Source organism: Manihot esculenta, chromosome 3 (assembly GCF_001659605.2).
Source record: "Manihot esculenta cultivar AM560-2 chromosome 3, M.esculenta_v8, whole genome shotgun sequence".
Classification (NCBI taxonomy): domain Eukaryota; kingdom Viridiplantae; phylum Streptophyta; class Magnoliopsida; order Malpighiales; family Euphorbiaceae; genus Manihot; species Manihot esculenta.
The window spans coordinates 31,854,125-31,872,662 of record NC_035163.2 but is presented as its reverse complement, the minus strand read 5'-3'; the positions used below and the strand labels follow the sequence as shown (position 1 = coordinate 31,872,662).

Sequence of the window (18,538 nt, the reverse complement as noted above, 5' to 3'; positions counted from 1 at the left end):
AAAAAATGTATATGTAGTTTAAAAGAAACTATTGAAATCATGACATGTGTACACGTGATTTGAAAGGAACAAACTAATATTTTTATTTGAGTTGACCGGCCAATAAAAAGCCTGAATTATAGAGTTCAAAAATTTGGCCATTAGCATTCTTAACTTATTCAATATCCAAATTTTCAATATTCGTTCTACACACTAGAAATAAATATAAAAACTATCGATTCCAACGAAAATTATACAGATCAAATACAACATGGTAAAATCAGAACAAGACAATAAATTTTCATTCGATAGTCAATCTCTAGTCTTCTCTGAAATGCGTATGACTCAACAACTTGATATGTCTATCAAAGAGTATGAGCTCAACGACTCTATCTGCCAGCTGCCTAAGGTATTAGGCCACCATCCAATTTGATAAGATTTAAAGTAAGGAGTCGAGATATAAATATCTCTTGAACTCATTTTCTCCTCTCTTCCTTTAAACTCTCACCACAGCTTTTATTTTTATATCTCTTGAACTCATTTTCTCCTCTCTCTTCCCTTAAACTCTCACCATAGCTTTTATTTTTTCGTGGGACCCAGTAGAGTCAACCATGGATTAATGGTCAATCCATCAAATTGAGCCACGTTATAAATGTGCACATGATCAAGTACCATATAATATTAAGGAAATGCTATGCATGCATATGTTATAAGTATATCTCATAAATAAATTTTAAATTAAATATAAAATTTATTTTTAACTAATTTATTTATTTATTTAGATTTATAATTTTAGTTTAATTTAATTAATTTGAAGTATATAGATTACTTCTTAACTTTTAAATGTAAATTAAATAATAATTTTAAAAACAAAACCAATTTGTAATGATGAACTTAAATGTTGAAGGTATATATTTTAGTGTTTAGTTTCTCTTATCTCTTTGTTTAATATAATTCATTTTGTAAGAAAGAATTTGAAATTTATGTATGATTTTATTTTATTTTTAAATGAAAATTTTATAAGCGAAAGAAAATAAAATTTTTAATTTTAAATAAAAATAAATTAATAAAAAATGAATTAAATTAGATTTTTATATTATCCTATACTAATTATAATAGATAATAATGGTCAATTCAAAAAAGAAAATAGCGTTTTAATCATGTTTGTTACTTTATATGAATTGATCATTTTTATTACTTAATAACATGTTAATCATTAATAATAATTTTATTACTCAAAGAAAGTTGAAGTTATATATATGTTTAAGGAATATGTGATATTTTAATTATAATATATCAATTTTATTTTGTAATATATATGTTGGACCTAAATGTCCTAATTATTGTTTTGATGATTAATAAACAATTGGTGTGCTACTAATTATCTTCAAAGGTATTTGTATTGAGCTTGCAGGTTCCCTATTGAAATAAATGAAATTGCTTCAATCACAAAAGTGAAAAGTGCCAATTATGGAAGCATACCACAAGAAAGGGATAAGAAATTATTTTTGTTTATGCCTTGTTAAATTCTATTCATTGTGAATTTCAAGTAATTAATTGTGATGGCTCAAGGGTTCTTTCATTTCTAAAAGTTCTTTTAGATATGGCCACTTTTTGAAGTACTTGACTTTCAGGGACCAAAATGAAATTTTCCAAAAGAAGTGATTTTGAAATTATTTTTCATCAAAATGAAAGATCTAAAAATATAGGTTGCAAAAGTTCAAACGGTTTGAAAAAAGGATTTTTACAGCCTAAGTTATGATTTTTCAAAGATTTAAATAATTATTTTTTGCCTCCCTAAAGTCATCTTTCGGCTTCCGAAAGTCAGGGACAGAAACGAAAGTCCCCTATGTTCAGCCTCCGAACATTGACTTTCGGCCGCCGAAAGTGGGTTTTCAACCAGCCCCCTAAGTGTAACCTTCGGCTTCCGAAAGTGAGGGACAGAGACGAAAGTCCCACACCTTCGGCCGCCGAACATTTAACCTTCGGCCGCCGAAAGTGTGTTTTGGGTCTGCCTCCGAAGCCTAAAGTTTAGCTTCCGAAAGTGAGGAACAGAAACGAAAGTCCACCATGTTCGGCCGCCGAACATTGAGTTTAGGCCGCCGAAAGTTCAGTTTTAAAGGAATAGTTTCTTCGCCCCAAATGGTTCGGCCGCCGAACTCTAAGCTTAGGCCGCCGAACCTGAGTTTTTCTGGGCACGGTATAACGGTTATTTCTGAACATAAACGGCTCTATTTGCATTTAATGCACCCCCAACGGCCATATTTATGAATGAACTATAAATACAACTTGTTTTTGTTGTTGTGAGGTTACAACAACCATCTAAGCAAACATTTATTGAGATTACAGCTTTTTTCATTCTCTCTCTCTCAAAACCTTGAGCCAAAGCATTGATTTCTTGAAAGCTTGTTTTGAGTTGTAATTGATTGGCTTTTCTGAGTGAGTAAAGGTTGATTGAGAGATTCTGTTGTTGTGAGTGTGGCATTGAGCAAAGAATTGCTCTTGAGTGAAAAAAGAGATTTGTAAAGAGCAAAGGCTTGCTCTAAGATTGTAAGGGTTTTGATCTTCACCCAAAGAAGATTTGATAGTGGAGTTGAACTCTCAAGTGGAGCTTGAGGAGAGGACGTAGGCTTGGATAGCTGAACCTCTATAAATCTTTGTGTTGATTTTTCTCTTCCCTATTCTCTTCTAATTTCTTGTCTTTGCCATTAAATTTTTATAAACCCAATTTACCCCCCCCCCTCTTGGGTTGCCTCAAGGGACAACAAGTGGTATCAGAGCTAAGTCTCCCTTTCTTGAAGATATAATCATCTTGGAGTAAAGATCAAATGGCAGCCCTCAATTCTCAAGAAGGTCAATCGGTTGTGAGACCACCTTTCTTTGATGGAAATGACTTTCTATATTGGAAAAATAGAATGTATTATTTCCTTAAATCGGAAGGAGTTGATTTGTGGGACATTGTAGAGAATGGGCCTTTCTTTCCCACAAGATTTATTGATGGAAACCAAGAGCAAAAACCTAAGAGTGAATGGAGTGAGCTAGAGAAGAGAAGGGTAGCCCTCAATGACAAAGCCATTCACATCTTGTTTTGTGCTCTTAGTAGAAGTGAGTACAACAAAGTATGCATGAAGTCCACCGCTAAGGAAATTTGGGATGCTTTGGTTGTCACTCATGAAGGTACCAATCAAGTCAAGGAAAACAAGATGGAATCCCTCATCTATCAATATGAGTTGTTCAATATGAAATCCGATGAAACTATTAGCCAAATGTATGATAGGTTCATTGAGATCATTGGAGGGATGAAATCTCTTGGGAAGGCATTCACAAATGAAGAGTTGGTGAAGAAAATCCTTAGATGTCTACCTAAAGAATGGCTACCAAAGGTAACTTCCTTAAAGGATGCCAAAGACTTAACCAAAGTGCAATTGGATGAACTCTTGGGGAATCTCATTGACTATGAGATGACTCTAAAGAGAGAGCAAGTGGAGGAACCTAGCAAGATGAAAAAGAACATTGCTCTAAGGGTAGCCTCCGAAGATACTAGTGAGGAAGAAGAAGAAATAAGTGAGGAAGAATTGGCTTTGGTAACTAGGAGAATAAGGAAGTTGCTTCTCCAAAATAAAAGGTTCATCCCAAGGAAGAATTTTAGAAAGGAAAAGGGTGAATCAAGCAAAAAGGAAGTAGTCATTTGCTATGAATGTAATAAGCCGGGTCACTACAAAGTGGATTGTCCCAAGTTGAAGAAGCCTATCAAGAAGTTCAAGAAGAAGGCCTTCAAAGCAACATGGGATGAGTCAAGTGATTCCGAAGAAGAGGAGGTTGGTGATGAAATTGCCAACATGTGCTTCATGGCTCTAGAGGAAAGCTCCGATGAGGTAACTACTCTTGATGACTTTACTTTAAATGATGATGATGTTGAGTTTTCATATGATGAACTTGTAGGTGCTTTAAAATTGATGAATGATGAGCTTGAAAAGAGTCATAGGAAAAATAAAATGTTGAAATGTGAGTTAGCTAGCTTTAAAAAGGAAAGTGAGAACTCACCCAAGGAACATTTATCCTCAAATGATTCTTTACAAAAATCCTTAGATGAGCTCTCACTAGAAAATAAAAATTTGAAAAATGAAATCCTTGAGTTGAAAAATTCTCTTTCAAAATTTTTAAAAGGCAAGGACAAACTTGATGAGATTTTAGACTCTCAAAGGTCTCCTAGCATCAAGTATGGCCTTGGCTATGATAAATCAACTCAAGCAAATTTTTCTAAAACCGTTTTTGTTAAAGCTACCAACTCACATGAACCTAAGGTTTGTAGCTCAAATGGAAATGTGCCTAAAGTTTCTAGTAGCAATATGTCTATGAGGAATGCACCTACAAGGAATGAACATGTACACCAATCCACTAGTTACAACACTCATATAAGACACACACCTAGGCAAGTTGCACATAAGAGAAATGATCATTATAGAACACACACTTCTAGTTCACAAAATCACCACTCTAATCATATCTCTTGCTCACATGCTTTTAATAAGCAAAGGAGAAATGGCCACATGAGAACTCAAACACACTCACTCACCTATGGACCTAGAGTGAGAAAGTTCAATGGTCATTGTCACTATTGTGGCAAGTTTGGTCATACCAACTATAAGTGCTCTATTAGAAAATTGCATCTTGGATATGGTAGCATATGGAAATTGGATAGTGGAATGACTAACCCCCAAGGACCCAAGTACATTTGGGTACCTAAAAGTGTTTGAATTCTTTCTTTTAGGTGTGCTTGAAATCCTCAAAAATTGAAAGCAAATGGTATCTAGATAGTGGATGTTCAAGGCACATGACCGGAAACTCAAATCACTTCATCTCTCTTGAAAAGAAAGACGGAAGTGGACAAGTAACCTTTGGAGACAATGGAAAAGGTAAAATTGTTGGTATAGGTAAAGTCGATAAGGAAAACTCTCCTATTCTTAATAAAGTTCTATTAGTTGATGGTTTGAAGCATAATTTGTTAAGTGTGAGTCAATTATGTGATAAAGGTTGTAGAGTTATCTTTGAACCAAAATCATGTTTTGTGTCTAGAATGTCGGATAACAAAATATTGTTTGTTGGTGAAAGAGTTGAGAATATTTATCTTATTGACTTACAAGCTATGACTAACCAAGATATGAAGTGCTTTGTGTCTATTAGTGATAACTCTTGGATTTGGCATAGAAGGCTTTCTCATGCTAGCATGGATCTCCTCAAAAATTTGAGCAAAGATGAGCTAGTTGATGGTCTTCCAAAGATAAAATATGAAAAGGACAAAGTATGTGATGCATGTCAAATGGGTAAGCAAGTTAAGAGTTCCTTTAAAGCTATTAATAAGGTAATCTCTTCTAGACCTTTGCAACTCTTGCATATGGATTTATTTGGTCCAACTAGAGTAGCTAGTCTTGGTGGCATGCATTATGGATTTGTTATAGTTGATGACTATTCTAGGTATACTTGGGTTGTGTTCCTTGCTCATAAGGATGATTGTTTTGATGCTTTTAAAAGTTTTACAAAGAAAGTTCAAAATGAAAAGGGTTTTCAAATTTCTTCTATAAGGAGTGATCATGGTAGAGAATTTGAAAATGAAAAATTTGAAACTTTTTGCAATAAGTTAGGGATCACTCATAATTTTTCATCTCCTAGGACTCCCCAACAAAATGGTGTTGTTGAAAGAAAAAATAGAACTCTTTTAGATATGGGGAGGACTATGTTAAGAGAGTATAATTTACCTACTTATTTTTGGGCGGAAGCCATAAATACGGCTTGTTATGTTTCAAATAGAGTTTTAATTAGACCTCTCCTAAATAAAACTCCTTATGAGCTTTGGAATGGAAGGAAACCTAGAGTTAGTTATTTTAGAGTTTTTGGTTGCAAATGCTTCATATTAAACAATAAGGATAATCTAGGCAAATTTGACTCCAAAACCGATGAAGGTATCTTCCTAGGATACTCTATTTCTAGTAAATCATATAGAGTATTCAATAAAAGAACCTTGATAGTTGAAGAGTCAATGCATGTTGTTTTTGATGAATCTAATCCCTTTGCTTCTAGAAAGGAGGTATCTCGTGATGATGATCTTGTAGGTAACCTTGATGAGTTGACCATTGAAGATCCTCAATCTCATGGAGATCAATGTCAACCCAAGGAGGATTCAATAGATGCAAGGGAAGATGAAGTTGGACTTCAAGAGCAACAAATGCAAATTACACAAAGTCAAGGAGTCCAACATGACTTGCCAAAGGATTGGGCCTACAAGAAGGATCACCCCAAGGATCAAATAATTGGTGATACATCACAAGGGGTAACTACTAGATCCTCTCTTAGACATGTATGTAATAATATTGCATTCATATCTCATATAGAGCCTAAATCTATAGATGAGGCTATTGGTGATGAGAGTTGGGTTCTTGCTATGCAAGAAGAACTCAACCAATTTGAAAGGAACAAGGTTTGGACCTTAGTGTCTAGACCAAAACATCACCCCACCATAGGCACCAAATGGGTGTTTAGAAACAAGCTTGATGAAGATGACAATATCATAAGGAACAAAGCTAGGTTGGTAGCTAAAGGCTATAACCAAGAGGAGGGCATAGACTATGATGAAACTTTTGCCCCCGTAGCTAGATTAGAAGCCATTAGAATCTTGCTTGCATATGCATCATACATGAATTTTAATCTCTTTCAAATGGATGTGAAAAGTGCCTTTTTAAATGGTTTTATTGAGGAGGAGGTTTATGTTGAGCAACCTCCGGGGTTTGAAAATCATGCCTTTCCAAATCATGTTTTTAAATTGTCTAAAGCTTTATATGGTTTAAAACAAGCTCCTAGAGCTTGGTATGAAAGACTAAGTAATTTTCTTTTGCAAAATGGTTTTTCAAAAGGCAAAGTGGATACAACTCTTTTTGTCAAAAATCATGAAAATGACATCCTTGTGGTACAAATATATGTTGATGATATTATATTTGGTGCTACTAATGTGTGCTTGTGTGAAGAGTTTTCAAAAGTTATGAAAAGCGAGTTTGAGATGAGCATGATGGGAGAACTCAAATTCTTTCTTGGGCTTCAAATCAAACAAGCTAAGGATGACATCTTCATCAACCAAGCCAAATACACAAAGGAGCTAATCAAAAGGTTTGGAATGGAAAATTGCAAGCCAAGTAGAACTCCAATGAGCACAAACACCAAGCTTGACAAGGATGAAAAGGGTAAGCCTATTGATGAAAAGCTCTATAGAGGTATGATCGGAAGCCTTTTATATTTAACCGCATCTAGACCGGATATCATGTTTTCTGTATGTTTATGTGCACGTTTTCAATCATGTCCTAAAGAGTCTCATTTGCATGCCGTTAAACGCATTCTTAGATATTTACATGGCACATTGCATTTGGGGTTATGGTATCCTAGAAGTTCATCCTTTAGTTTATGTTCTTACTCGGATGCCGACTTTGCCGGAAGCATTCTTGATAGGAAGAGTACCTCGGGTACTTGTCAACTTCTAGGACAATCCCTTGTTTCTTGGTGTAGCAAGAAACAAAATTCGGTTGCACTATCAACCGCCGAAGCCGAATATGTGGCGGCGGGTCTTTGTTGTAGTCAAGTCCTTTGGATTAAACAACAATTAAGAGATTTTGAAGTAACTCTTGATCACATTCCTATTAAATGTGATAATACAAGTGCAATCAATCTAACCAAGAACCCCATTCAACATTCTAGAACTAAGCATATTGACATTAGACATCATTTCATTCGTGATCATGTGTTAAATGGTGATGTTGTTCTTGAGTTTGTGGATACAAACAACCAACTAGCTGATATTTTCACTAAACCTTTAAATGAAGAAAGATTTAACTTCATTAAAAGGGAATTGGGAATGTTAGATGGTGGTTGTTGAGTGTATATTTTTGAGTATTTTTTTTAAAGCATGGTGTTTGACATAGTTTTGTTTCTTTTTAAACACAAAGGGGGAGGGGAAGCCCAAAAAATTCCAGGTTCGGAGGCACTTTCGGCCCCCTAACCTTCAATTTCAAGGGCAATATGAAAAGCGGGAATTTTTCTGTCTTTTTTCTTTTTCTTTTTTCGGCCGCCTAACATTTTATTCGGCCGCCGAACATTGTGAAGTTCGGCCGCCGAAGTTTATATTCGGCCTCCTAAACTTGCCCAGCTTCAGCCGCCGAAGATTAGTTCGGCCGCCGAAACTGCGCGTGCCTTAAAAGCCCCCGCGACAGCTCATCGTCTTCCTCGCGCGCCCTCTCCCTCTCGCCGAAGCTCTCTCTCTCTCCCCGACGCTCCCTTCGTCTCCCTCTCAAAAACCTGCCTTTTTGAGCCTCTTTTCCCCCCAAAACCTCCATTTTTCTTCCTTCTCTTCACTCAAACGCACAAAAACAGTTTCTTTTCTCCACAAAGAACCCATTTCAAGCTTTTTCCATTTGGGTAAGTTTTGTTTTCTCTCTCTATTTTTCTTTATTTTTGTTTATTTTTTTTCTGTTGATTTGATCTTTAGGGTTGTGATTTTATTATGTTTTGTTGTTTTAGAATCTGCTGAGTATATTTTATATATATATATATGCTGTTGTTAGCTGGGTTGGTTTTTTGGTTGTTTTGGTTTATTTTTTTTTTGTTTTTGAATGTAGGCATTTTTTTGTTAATTTGTTAGCTGGGTTATTTTGTTGTATATTTATAAAACTGTTTTTTTTGTTAAAATGTACATACTGATTAGCTGGGTTGTTGTTTAGCTGTGCTATCTTGTTAGCTGGGAATTTATATATCAAGTTTTATATATAAGACTGTGATGCTTATTGGTTGGCTTTTGTGTGCTTATGGGCTGAATTTTTGTGGCAATGTTGCTTATTTTTTCTTCTTCTTTTTCTTCATATGCCTCTGTAGCTTTTGTTTGGGTAAAATGGGTAGAAAATCCACAGCCCGTAGACATCCATATTTTAGAGGTCAATCCAGTAGAGCTCCTAGGTCTTCCTCCCCAGACCGTCCTGCCTCACCACCCTTTGAGTTCCCTGTAGTTAGAGAGCAGGATCCGGCTTTTGAGCCTTTTTCTCTCAGGTTTGTTCATCCCGGGAGAACAATCCATGATAATAGTGTTCAGCTTTTTCACACTCAGGGTTTCCTACAGCCCTTCATTGTTCAGGGATGGGACCACCTTCTTATCACTCCAGCAGACACCCATCCTAGAATTGTTAGGGAGTTCTATGCTAACCTACACACCTTTACCCGTCACACTCCCCCTCACCTAGTCAGTTTTGTAAATGGTCAGAGGGTTTACCTCACTCCTGACATCATTGCTCGTCACCTAGGTATCCCCAACTCTGGGGCTGTTGTATCCACCACTCATAAGTGGATTACTGGTGAGGTCTCTTCCCTTCACCAGACTAGGGTCATTTCAGGAGACGTAGATCGTGAGGAGCCCTCTAGGCTTAAGGCCTGTGACCTCAACACTCTCCCCAAAGTTGTTCACCACATAGTCACCTATGAGATTCTCCCTAGATCGGGTCATAGGACTGCACTCTCCTACTCTGACATGTTTGTAGTGTCTTGTCTGCTAGAGGGTCGAGCCCTTAACCTGCCACATATTATGATTCACTCTATAGCAGACTCCCTTAGGCTGAGTCGAGGCTGTCTCCCCTTTGGTCGTCATCTTACTCTTCTTCTCCGAGCCCTAGGTGTTGACCCAGGTACCGAGTCGGCCTTACCTCTGTCTAGTGAGTACACCCCCTATACTGAGGCTACCCTTCACCACATGGGTTTGACTAGGAGAGGCAATGAATTTTACAATTCTAGGAGAGATTTTGCAGCTCGCAGAGCAGCACATGCAGCAGCACAGGCACATGATGGTTCTGATGAGGAGTCAGATGATGCTTCTCCTGCTGATCTTGAGACAGAGCGAGCTCCCAGAGGCGATACTAGTACCGGGCGGTCCACCGAGCAGGGTACATCTTCTCGGACTGCATCTGATCTGCATGATGCCATGGGTCGTCTGGAGTTGCAGGTTGCTCAGATGTCTGATCGCCAGACTCAGATATCTGATCGCCAGACTCAGATGGAGCAGCAGTTAGCACGACTTACAGACCAGCAGCAGACCATGATCGAGCAGCAGAGTCAGATTTTACACTTCCTTCAGCAGTCATCTGGAGTGCCACCTCCTCAGCCTCCTCAGTGATATATTTTTTTGTTGTTTATGTAGTTGCTTTTGTTCTTTCCCTTTTGATATTGTGATATTTTTTTTGTTGTTTTTGATGATGTCAAAAGGGGGAGAATGGATGGTATTTTTTATATTTTTTATGTACATATTTGATGATATTGGCTATATTTGGTTATTACCTTGATTTTTTGTTTGACTCTTTTGGATTAAATATTTTTTCTCTCTCTTGGATTGTGAATATTGTGTGTATTCATTTGAGATGCATTCCTTGTTAGCACTCATTCATTCATATAGGATCCATTGCATCTCATTGCATTGAGTCAAAACCTCCCTTATGTGCCTTCTCTCATTTTAAATATGGCATAAATTATTTTTGACAGGGGGAGCACATTAAGGGGGAGAAATTTTTTAAAATACACACACTACACTTATGATTATTATCCTAATGTTTACCAATTGTTTGTCATCATCAAAAAGGGGGAGATTGTTGGACCTAAATGTCCTAATCCTTGTTTTGATGATTAATAAACAATTGGTGTGCTACTAATTATCTTCAAAGGTATTTGTATTGAGCTTGCAGGTTCCCTATTGAAATAAATGAAATTGCTTCAATCACAAAAGTGAAAAGTGCCAATTATGGAAGCATACCACAAGAAAGGGATAAGAAATTATTTTTGTTTATGCCTTGTTAAATTCTATTCATTGTGAATTTCAAGTAATTAATTGTGATGGCTCAAGGGTTCTTTCGTTTCTAAAAGTTCTTTTAGATATGGCCACTTTTTGAAGTACTTGACTTTCAGGGACCAAAATGAAATTTTCCAAAAGAAGTGATTTTGAAATTATTTTTCATCAAAATGAAAGATCTAAAAATATAGGTTGCAAAAGTTCAAACGGTTTGAAAAAAGGATTTTTACAGCCTAAGTTATGATTTTTCAAAGATTTAAATAATTATTTTTTGCCCCCCTAAAGTCATCTTTCGGCTTCCGAAAGTCAGGGACAGAAACGAAAGTCCCCTATGTTCGGCCGCCGAACATTGACTTTCGGCCGCCGAAAGTGGGTTTTCAACCAGCCCCCTAAGTGTAACCTTCGGCTTCCGAAAGTGAGGGACAGAGACGAAAGTCCCACACCTTCGGCCGCCGAACATTTAACCTTCGGCCGCCGAAAGTGTGTTTTGGGTCTGCCTCCGAAGCCTAAAGTTTGGCTTCCGAAAGTGAGGAACAGAAACGAAAGTCCACCATGTTCGGCCGCCGAACATTGAGTTTAGGCCGCCGAAAGTTCAGTTTTAAAGGAATAGTTTCTTCGCCCCAAATGGTTCGGCCGCCGAACTCTAAGCTTAGGCCGCCGAACCTGAGTTTTTCTGGGCACGGTATAACGGTTATTTCTGAACATAAACGGCTCTATTTGCATTTAATGCACCCCCAACGGCTATATTTATGAATGAACTATAAATACAACTTGTTTTTGTTGTTGTGAGGTTACAACAACCATCTAAGCAAACATTTATTGAGATTACAGCTTTTTTCATTCTCTCTCTCTCAAAACCTTGAGCCAAAGCATTGATTTCTTGAAAGCTTGTTTTGAGTTGTAATTGATTGGCTTTTCTGAGTGAGTAAAGGTTGATTGAGAGATTCTGTTGTTGTGAGTGTGGCATTGAGCAAAGAATTGCTCTTGAGTGAAAAAAGAGATTTTTAAAGAGCAAAGGCTTGCTCTAAGATTGTAAGGGTTTTGATCTTCACCCAAAGAAGATTTGATAGTGGAGTTGAACTCTCAAGTGGAGCTTGAGGAGAGGACGTAGGCTTGGATAGCTGAACCTCTATAAATCTTTGTGTTGATTTTTCTCTTCCCTATTCTCTTCTAATTTCTTGTCTTTGCCATTAAATTTTTATAAACCCAATTCACCCCCTCTTGGGTTGCCTCAAGGGACAACAATATATTTATAAAAAAATATGGAATTTCAAAATCGAAGGTAGTTTTTCCGACGAAATGTAAAGATTTTATAACATAATGTATAATTAAAGTTTTATTTTATTTAGATGGTGTCATTAATTATTTAAAGTCTTATTTATTGATAGATAAAGTTTACTTTTTTTTATTTTTAATTTTTAATTTTTCAATTATGAAGCTTAAATTGAAAATTTTAGCCTAATTTGAACAAAAAGTTAAAAATGTATTGCACTGTACTTTAGGAATGAAATTGAGCTTTTCTTTAAAGATAGGATATTGCATTCTCTGTATTCAAACTACATATGAGATAAGACCCATATCATAAATTAAATCAATTTGTGCAAATATCTAATTTCTTACAAAAAAGAGAAAAAAAAAAAGAAGCTAAAAATCATGCTTAAATTTGAAATTATAGTATAAAAAATTAAATTAAAACTAGTGGCAAAAATGAACCAAATTTGGTTAATTTTTATTTTTGAGGTGAACCAATTGAATTTCAGTCTAAATCAAACCATAGCCAAATCTAAACATGAAACACCAACTGTATTATCAAGTTTAAATTTAATTTAAATTTATTGAATTTGTATTTAGTTAAAAAAATAAAAAAATCAATATTTTAAATGTTTTACTAAACTAGATGAAATATAACAGTTTATTTAAAACAAAATTATATTAAAAAAACACTACTTAAAAATTAAAATTTTCAGGGGAGGACCTTGAGGCCAGTCATTGCTTTCATATACTGCATATCACAAACTCAAGGAAGACGGTTTCTTTAGGTAGTAAAAAACTATACAATTATATACATCAGTTGTTAGTAACTTTCAGATAGCTCCCGAGTCTTATGTGAACTTTCATGATGAGATCCACTTCAATATGTTTTTGGGTCCATGGCCGACCGGATCCTGATAAATATCTCCCACTTAGTCTTTCCATCTATTCCCGCAGTTGGGATTGCAGCACACATAAAACAGCGTCATACCTTCTTCTCTGGAAGTTGCCTGCTTTTTCATACACAAACTCCATAGTGTTAAAACACCCATTGATAAATGTAAGGAATCAGATACGTGCATTTTGTTCCTAGGCAGCAAGCTGCAAGCCCACATGCAACAGATCAGTTTTGGCTTCTAAAACTGGGTTAGGAATCGTAACTGAAACTAGCCCAAGCTTGAATCAGATCAGAACTGTCTAATCCGATCTACTTATGGGTTTTAAGCTGTTTTTTTTTTTTTTTTCATATATATAGTTAGATTTTATTTTGGTCCCAGATTCTCTAACCGTTGAACCAAAATTATATCAATAGTATTGCAACAAGCAAAGCAGGGCAAGAATGTTGCCTGTAGAAAGACAGCTTCTCCATGGCCACATGCGCTACAACGAACGGATTTAGTACGAGGTAGAGCTGGATCTGAGGTTACATCCTGCAAAATCTGTGTGTATTCTGAGACAGAGTGGTGTACCTCGTTTCTGTAGACGCGATTATTATCAGCAACCTCCTGCAAGATTTTGAGTAACTCATTGAATAATTCACGACAAAGACAGGTAGCTACGTACTATAATTAATCACTTTCCGAGTAAGACAGTCTTATACATTCACAGTACAACCATTGTACATAATATCATCAGTACATAAACATGTATCATAAGCACACATAAAAAAGAAAAATAAAAACGATCAGAAGATGAAAGGAGAGAATTATGGACCTCACCTGGTGATCACAGTTTCGGCATGCATAGAGGAGGATCCGTTGTTTCCTGTCTTCCTTAGGGTAGAGAATGTTGTTACTGAATTTTTTGAAACATATAGATATTAGGCAATTTGAAATTATATGAATACATTTGGTAGGATGGGAGAGTGTTGATAATGGTGAAAAGCTTATAATTGAATTGCTAATATTTTGATCAATATATATATATAAGTTGATTAGGAAGCTCGGCACTTGGTTTCATGATGGTTGTTTAATGAATGCCTAGTTTGAATTTTCAACTCAAGCTAATGGCGAAACAATAAGCATCTTCATGCAGATAGCCATAATGATAAGATAGTCTAAAAAAAGGAAACAGCAACTAACCAATCTGGGCAAAACTTGTATACACTCATTGTAAACGATGCTTTGTTGAAAACTCTAGCGGCAAACTTGAACGTCGTTTCACATGACCTCACAGTAAACGTCCTTCCCACTCCAAATATGATCCTCTTTTTATCTTTATCTACAATTTCTACCCCAATGCAAGAGATAGATCCAGAGACCACTAGTGGTGAAAGTGTTAAATCAACCTTCACATTTGCGAACACTAAAAGAAATCAACTACAAACAAAGTTGAGAGAGAGCTAGACACACGGCGGAGACTTCTTCTATGTTCTAAAAGGAATAAACTGCGCCGCTTGGCTGACGTCTGATGACACCAAATGTGTAATGAAAGGATCAGTACAAATATTGCAACAGGGCCAACACGACACCACTTCAACCTTTTGGTCATCTGGCTTTCAATTGCACCACAGGACAAATATAAGTACAGTTATTATAAATTTATATTTTTATATTTCAATTTCCTATTTATAGTAAAATTCACGTAAAATTAATTAAAATAATAAAAAATTAAAAATATTTAATTTAAAAACTGTTAATCCTGCTTATTCAAAGCTTACATAAATCCAAAAACTCCCCAGTGCTACCTAACAACAGCAAGGTTAGATTTATCCATTCATTAGAACGGTAAATGAACCAAACTGTTTGTGAGTTATTCGAGATTTGATTCAATAAAAACTCAACCGATTTCAATTCGATTTCTAAACGAGCCAAACTCGAATTTAATTTTTAAAATCGTTTAGTAAACGAGCCAAACTCGAACTCCATAATATTCGACTCGTTAAAACTCATAAATTCGGCTCGTTTCTAAATTCATGAGCAGACTCGCGAATAAACTCGTAAACCATCTCGTGATATAGGGGTGAGCATTCGGTCGGTTCGGTTCAAAACCGAACCGAACCGAAATAACCGAAAACCGAATTTTAGAATTTTACACAAACCGAACCGAACCGAATAAGAGGAATAACCGAATCAAACCGAACCGATTTAGTTCGGTTCGGTTCGATTCGATTTTTAAACTTTTTTTTTCACATTCATTCTAAAATCCAATTAAAATATTTTAATTTTAATTTACAAAACCATCAAATACATCAAACGAATACAAAAATTACACGAAAATTTCAGCGCAATATAAAAAATGACAATCCCAAAGCAAAATCAGCCAGCTAAAACCCAATTTGACCAAAAATGATCAAAAAAATATTGGATTTTATCTCAACAAACCAAATCCAACCCATGAAAGTTAAGCACCAAGAACAATCGAAAGAAGAGCTGATTACTCAAATTTAAGACACAGCTAATCAAACAATAAAAATTGCAAAACCCACTCGGCAAAGAGCATCAACAAAGTATGAAGAGGACAGAATCATAAGAATGACAAGAAATAGAGCAAAGGATCTGAATTAGAAAGCCTACCTGTCTTTACAAATAAAAAATCAATACTGAAGACTGGGGACGGGGACGGAGGAGGACGGAGGAGGAGCCAGGAGCCAGGAGCGAGGAGCGAGGAGGGAGGAGGGAGGAGGGAGGAGGGAGGAGCGAGGAGGGAGGAGCGAGGAGGACCGAGGAGGACCGAGGAAGACCGAGGAAGACCGAGGGCAACCAAGTTGTTGACGGTGCGGAGAGCCGATAGACTGGAGAGCGATGGCCGACGATTCAGTGGAGAGTGACGACCGACGCCGACGATTCCGTGGAGAGTGACGACCGACGCCGACGATTCCGTGGAGAGTGACGACCGACGCCGACAGTGAGGTGAGGAGTCGTCAACGTTGCTAATTCGCGCATCCGCAACGTAGTGAAGATCGATGACCCAAGTTAGCCGCGACAGTTAATCGGTCGATGTCGGGAGGAGAGTGGAGGTCGGACGGTGGACTGTGGAACTGCTGGAAGTGGTGGAGCTCAACGCTCAGAGAAAGGCACTGGCATGTTTGATCTGTGATGTGAGGCGGCGTGAAATGGAGATGGGTAGCGTGACTCAGGCTTTTAGATTTAGGGCAAATATAAGGGTACATTTCAAAACGACGTAGTTTAGTGATTTCGGTTCGGTTCGGTCTAATCGAAATTTTTGAATCTAAAACCGAACCGAACCGAAATCACCGATTTTTCAAAAAATTAAAACCGAACCGAACCGAATTAAAAATAAAACCGAACCAAATTTTTAGTTCGGTTCGGTTCGGTCGGTTATTTCGGTTTAAACCGAAATCTGCTCAGCCCTATCGTGATATATGTAAATAAATTAAACTACTTGTGAATTATTCGAAACTAAAAACTCGATAAAAACTCGATTCAACTTGTTAAAAGTTCGACTCGTCTAAACTCGTTTGCTAAACGAGCCAAACTTAAACTTTTTAATTTTCAGCTCAAGTTCGAAATGAGTAAAACTCGAATTCGGCTCTAGTTCGAAAAAATTTTAATGAATCAAATTTGAATTCTTCAAAACTCAACTCGATTCGGTTCGTTTATACCCCTAACCTTCATACGAGCAAAGAGAAAAGTAAAAGTAAATAGCCATTGAAAAGTAGGAAGAAAGATATACACCAATTATTACATAGTCAGGTTCCTGCTCAACTTGCAAAATCCAGTTCACTAACCCACCAACACACACACAATAAGTTCAATAAGTAGAAGAGAACTACATTGACTCTCAGAGTATTACATCAGAAATTAACAAAAAAAACCAAACACATCAGCTAACTTCAACTGCTTAACATAATGCAAAGTGCGGATAACAGTGAAGCTAATATGATTCATTCAACTATTCTGCTTTGATCACCTCATTAGCGCTTTCTGCTGTGTCTCCTCTTCCTTCGGCTGCTCCTATTATCAGAATCAGATCCTGAATCTGAATCAGAGTCAGACGACTCAGAAGTTGAGCTGTACCTCCTACGCCTCTCCCTCTTCTTCTGCTTCTTCTTCCTCCTCCGCCTCCTCTCTTCCTCGGAATCAGATGATGAGCTGTAATCTGAACTCTCTTCCTCTGAAGAAGACTCTGTTTCTGTCACAGATGAAGACCCACTATCACTCTCAAAAACTGAAGCCTCGCTATCACTGCCTGCATCAGAATCTGATCTATGCTTCCGCTTGCTTTTCTTAGATGATTTACCCTTCTCTTCCTTAGCATCAGGATGATCCAAATCATGAGAGTTAGAGAGTTTCATCCGCAATTTAGGGTTCTTAAGCTGCTGCGTCCTTGAGGGCCGTGTCATATAAACTCTTTCATTCTTGCACTCAAAAGTCCAATGTCCAGTTTGAAAACATTTCTGACACTGAGCAGTGCCACCAACAGCCGGCATTGTACGTTTAAGGTCTTTTCTTTCACCCAATATCACTTGTTTTTCTGTACTCATCAAGTACATCTGCCGTTTGGCTTCTCTTTTCTCTTGCCATCGGCTAGGCCCTTCTTCCTTCTGCCCATAAGCATTGACATTTCGGGCAGCTGCAGCTGCAGCCCTTTCAGCCTGCGCACGACTAAGACCTTTTGCAGCACTGAGTGCTGCAGCCTTGATCCTCTCAGCCGCAGCCTGAGATTTCTCTTCCTTCTTACTCGACATTATCTAAAACCTCAATATCCACAACCTTCAATTCAAAAACAGCAACGTCAAGCTACAATATAACCACCCTGAATTCAAAAGTTAATTTACTCGGTCATAATTCAGCAACTAATAGGAATTATAATTCCACAGAATAACATATATTATCTCCAGATTTCTATTCGAGTATCTGGGTTTCCTCAACAACTAAAAATATCACGTCGAACAAAATCTTCAAGGGAAAAAGAAAAGCTGACAAAATGAGAAAATAGCAAAGCGAATAAATAATACAGGGAAAAATCAGATTGCAGATCTAGGTTTCCAAGTACAACCAACCCTAACCAGATTGCAGATTTCAAAATTTAGTGCCCTAAATTGCAACTATATATGAAGAAATAGCGCCATAGGATGATGAAAAATGGAAAAGAAAATCGGTGAAGATCCACATACCTTGACGAGTTCAAGGTCGGACAATGACCCCGCTGTATACTGCAGAGAAGATCGAAAGGAGCCAAGAACGTAGGTTATAGCAAGGCACCCTTTCACAGCAGAGGTTATTGATTCTCGACTCCTGCCGCGGCGGCGAATATGTAACGGACTTGATCTTCATGGGCCAAAGGCTAGGCCCAATGTCCATTTACCATGGCCCATAATGCTAGTGTTTGGTTTTCAGCACTATTTTTTTTATATATAATTAGTACATTATAATCTCTCTTTTTTCCCCAATTTTACATTAATCGCAAAAAAAAATAAAAATAATTTCTTTCTGATTAAGTAAATATAACTATTGTGAGATTTTCATCTTATACTGCTATCCC

At 37.0% G+C, this 18,538-nt stretch overlaps 2 protein-coding genes across 3 annotated transcripts; both read right to left on the bottom strand.

The window, feature by feature from the left end:
• Positions 1-12,792: 12,792 nt before the first annotated feature.
• LOC110610255 (DNA-directed RNA polymerases II, IV and V subunit 9B) lies at positions 12,793-14,624 on the bottom strand. The gene is made up of 3 exons (XM_043955531.1): positions 14,173-14,624; positions 13,810-13,885; positions 12,793-13,596 (listed from the first exon to the last, which is right to left on the bottom strand). The coding sequence occupies exons 1-3, from the start codon at positions 14,199-14,201 to the stop codon at positions 13,354-13,356; spliced, it is 348 nt and encodes a 115-aa protein (XP_043811466.1). The 5' UTR covers positions 14,202-14,624; the 3' UTR covers positions 12,793-13,353.
• A 2,055-nt stretch (positions 14,625-16,679) lies between these two features.
• LOC110610328 (zinc finger CCHC domain-containing protein 10) lies at positions 16,680-18,315 on the bottom strand. 2 transcript variants are annotated; one of them, XM_021750199.2, is made up of 2 exons: positions 18,171-18,315; positions 16,680-17,809 (listed from the first exon to the last, which is right to left on the bottom strand). In XM_021750199.2, exon 2 carries the CDS (start codon positions 17,739-17,741, stop codon positions 16,968-16,970), a length of 774 nt encoding a protein of 257 aa, XP_021605891.1. In that variant the 5' UTR covers positions 17,742-17,809; positions 18,171-18,315; the 3' UTR covers positions 16,680-16,967. The 2 variants fall into 2 exon arrangements, with proteins under 2 accessions (XP_021605891.1, XP_021605890.1); XM_021750198.2 differs by having other exon boundaries at positions 16,680-17,766; positions 18,171-18,311.
• Positions 18,316-18,538: the final 223 nt, after the last annotated feature.

Bases quoted from the DNA above. Each gene is read 5' to 3' on its own strand.
- LOC110610255 (XM_043955531.1), bottom strand. From the start codon at position 14,201: ATGAGTGTATACAAGTTTTGCCCAGATTG. The intron at 13,886-14,172 runs GTTAGTTGCTGT...CAAAAAATTCAG, and splicing joins TACAAGTTTTGCCCAGATTG to TAACAACATTCTCTACCCTA. The intron at 13,597-13,809 runs GTGAGGTCCATA...AAAATCTTGCAG, and splicing joins GCCGAAACTGTGATCACCAG to GAGGTTGCTGATAATAATCG.
- LOC110610328 (XM_021750199.2), bottom strand. From the start codon at position 17,741: ATGTCGAGTAAGAAGGAAGAGAAATCTCAGGCTGCGGCTGAGAGGATC.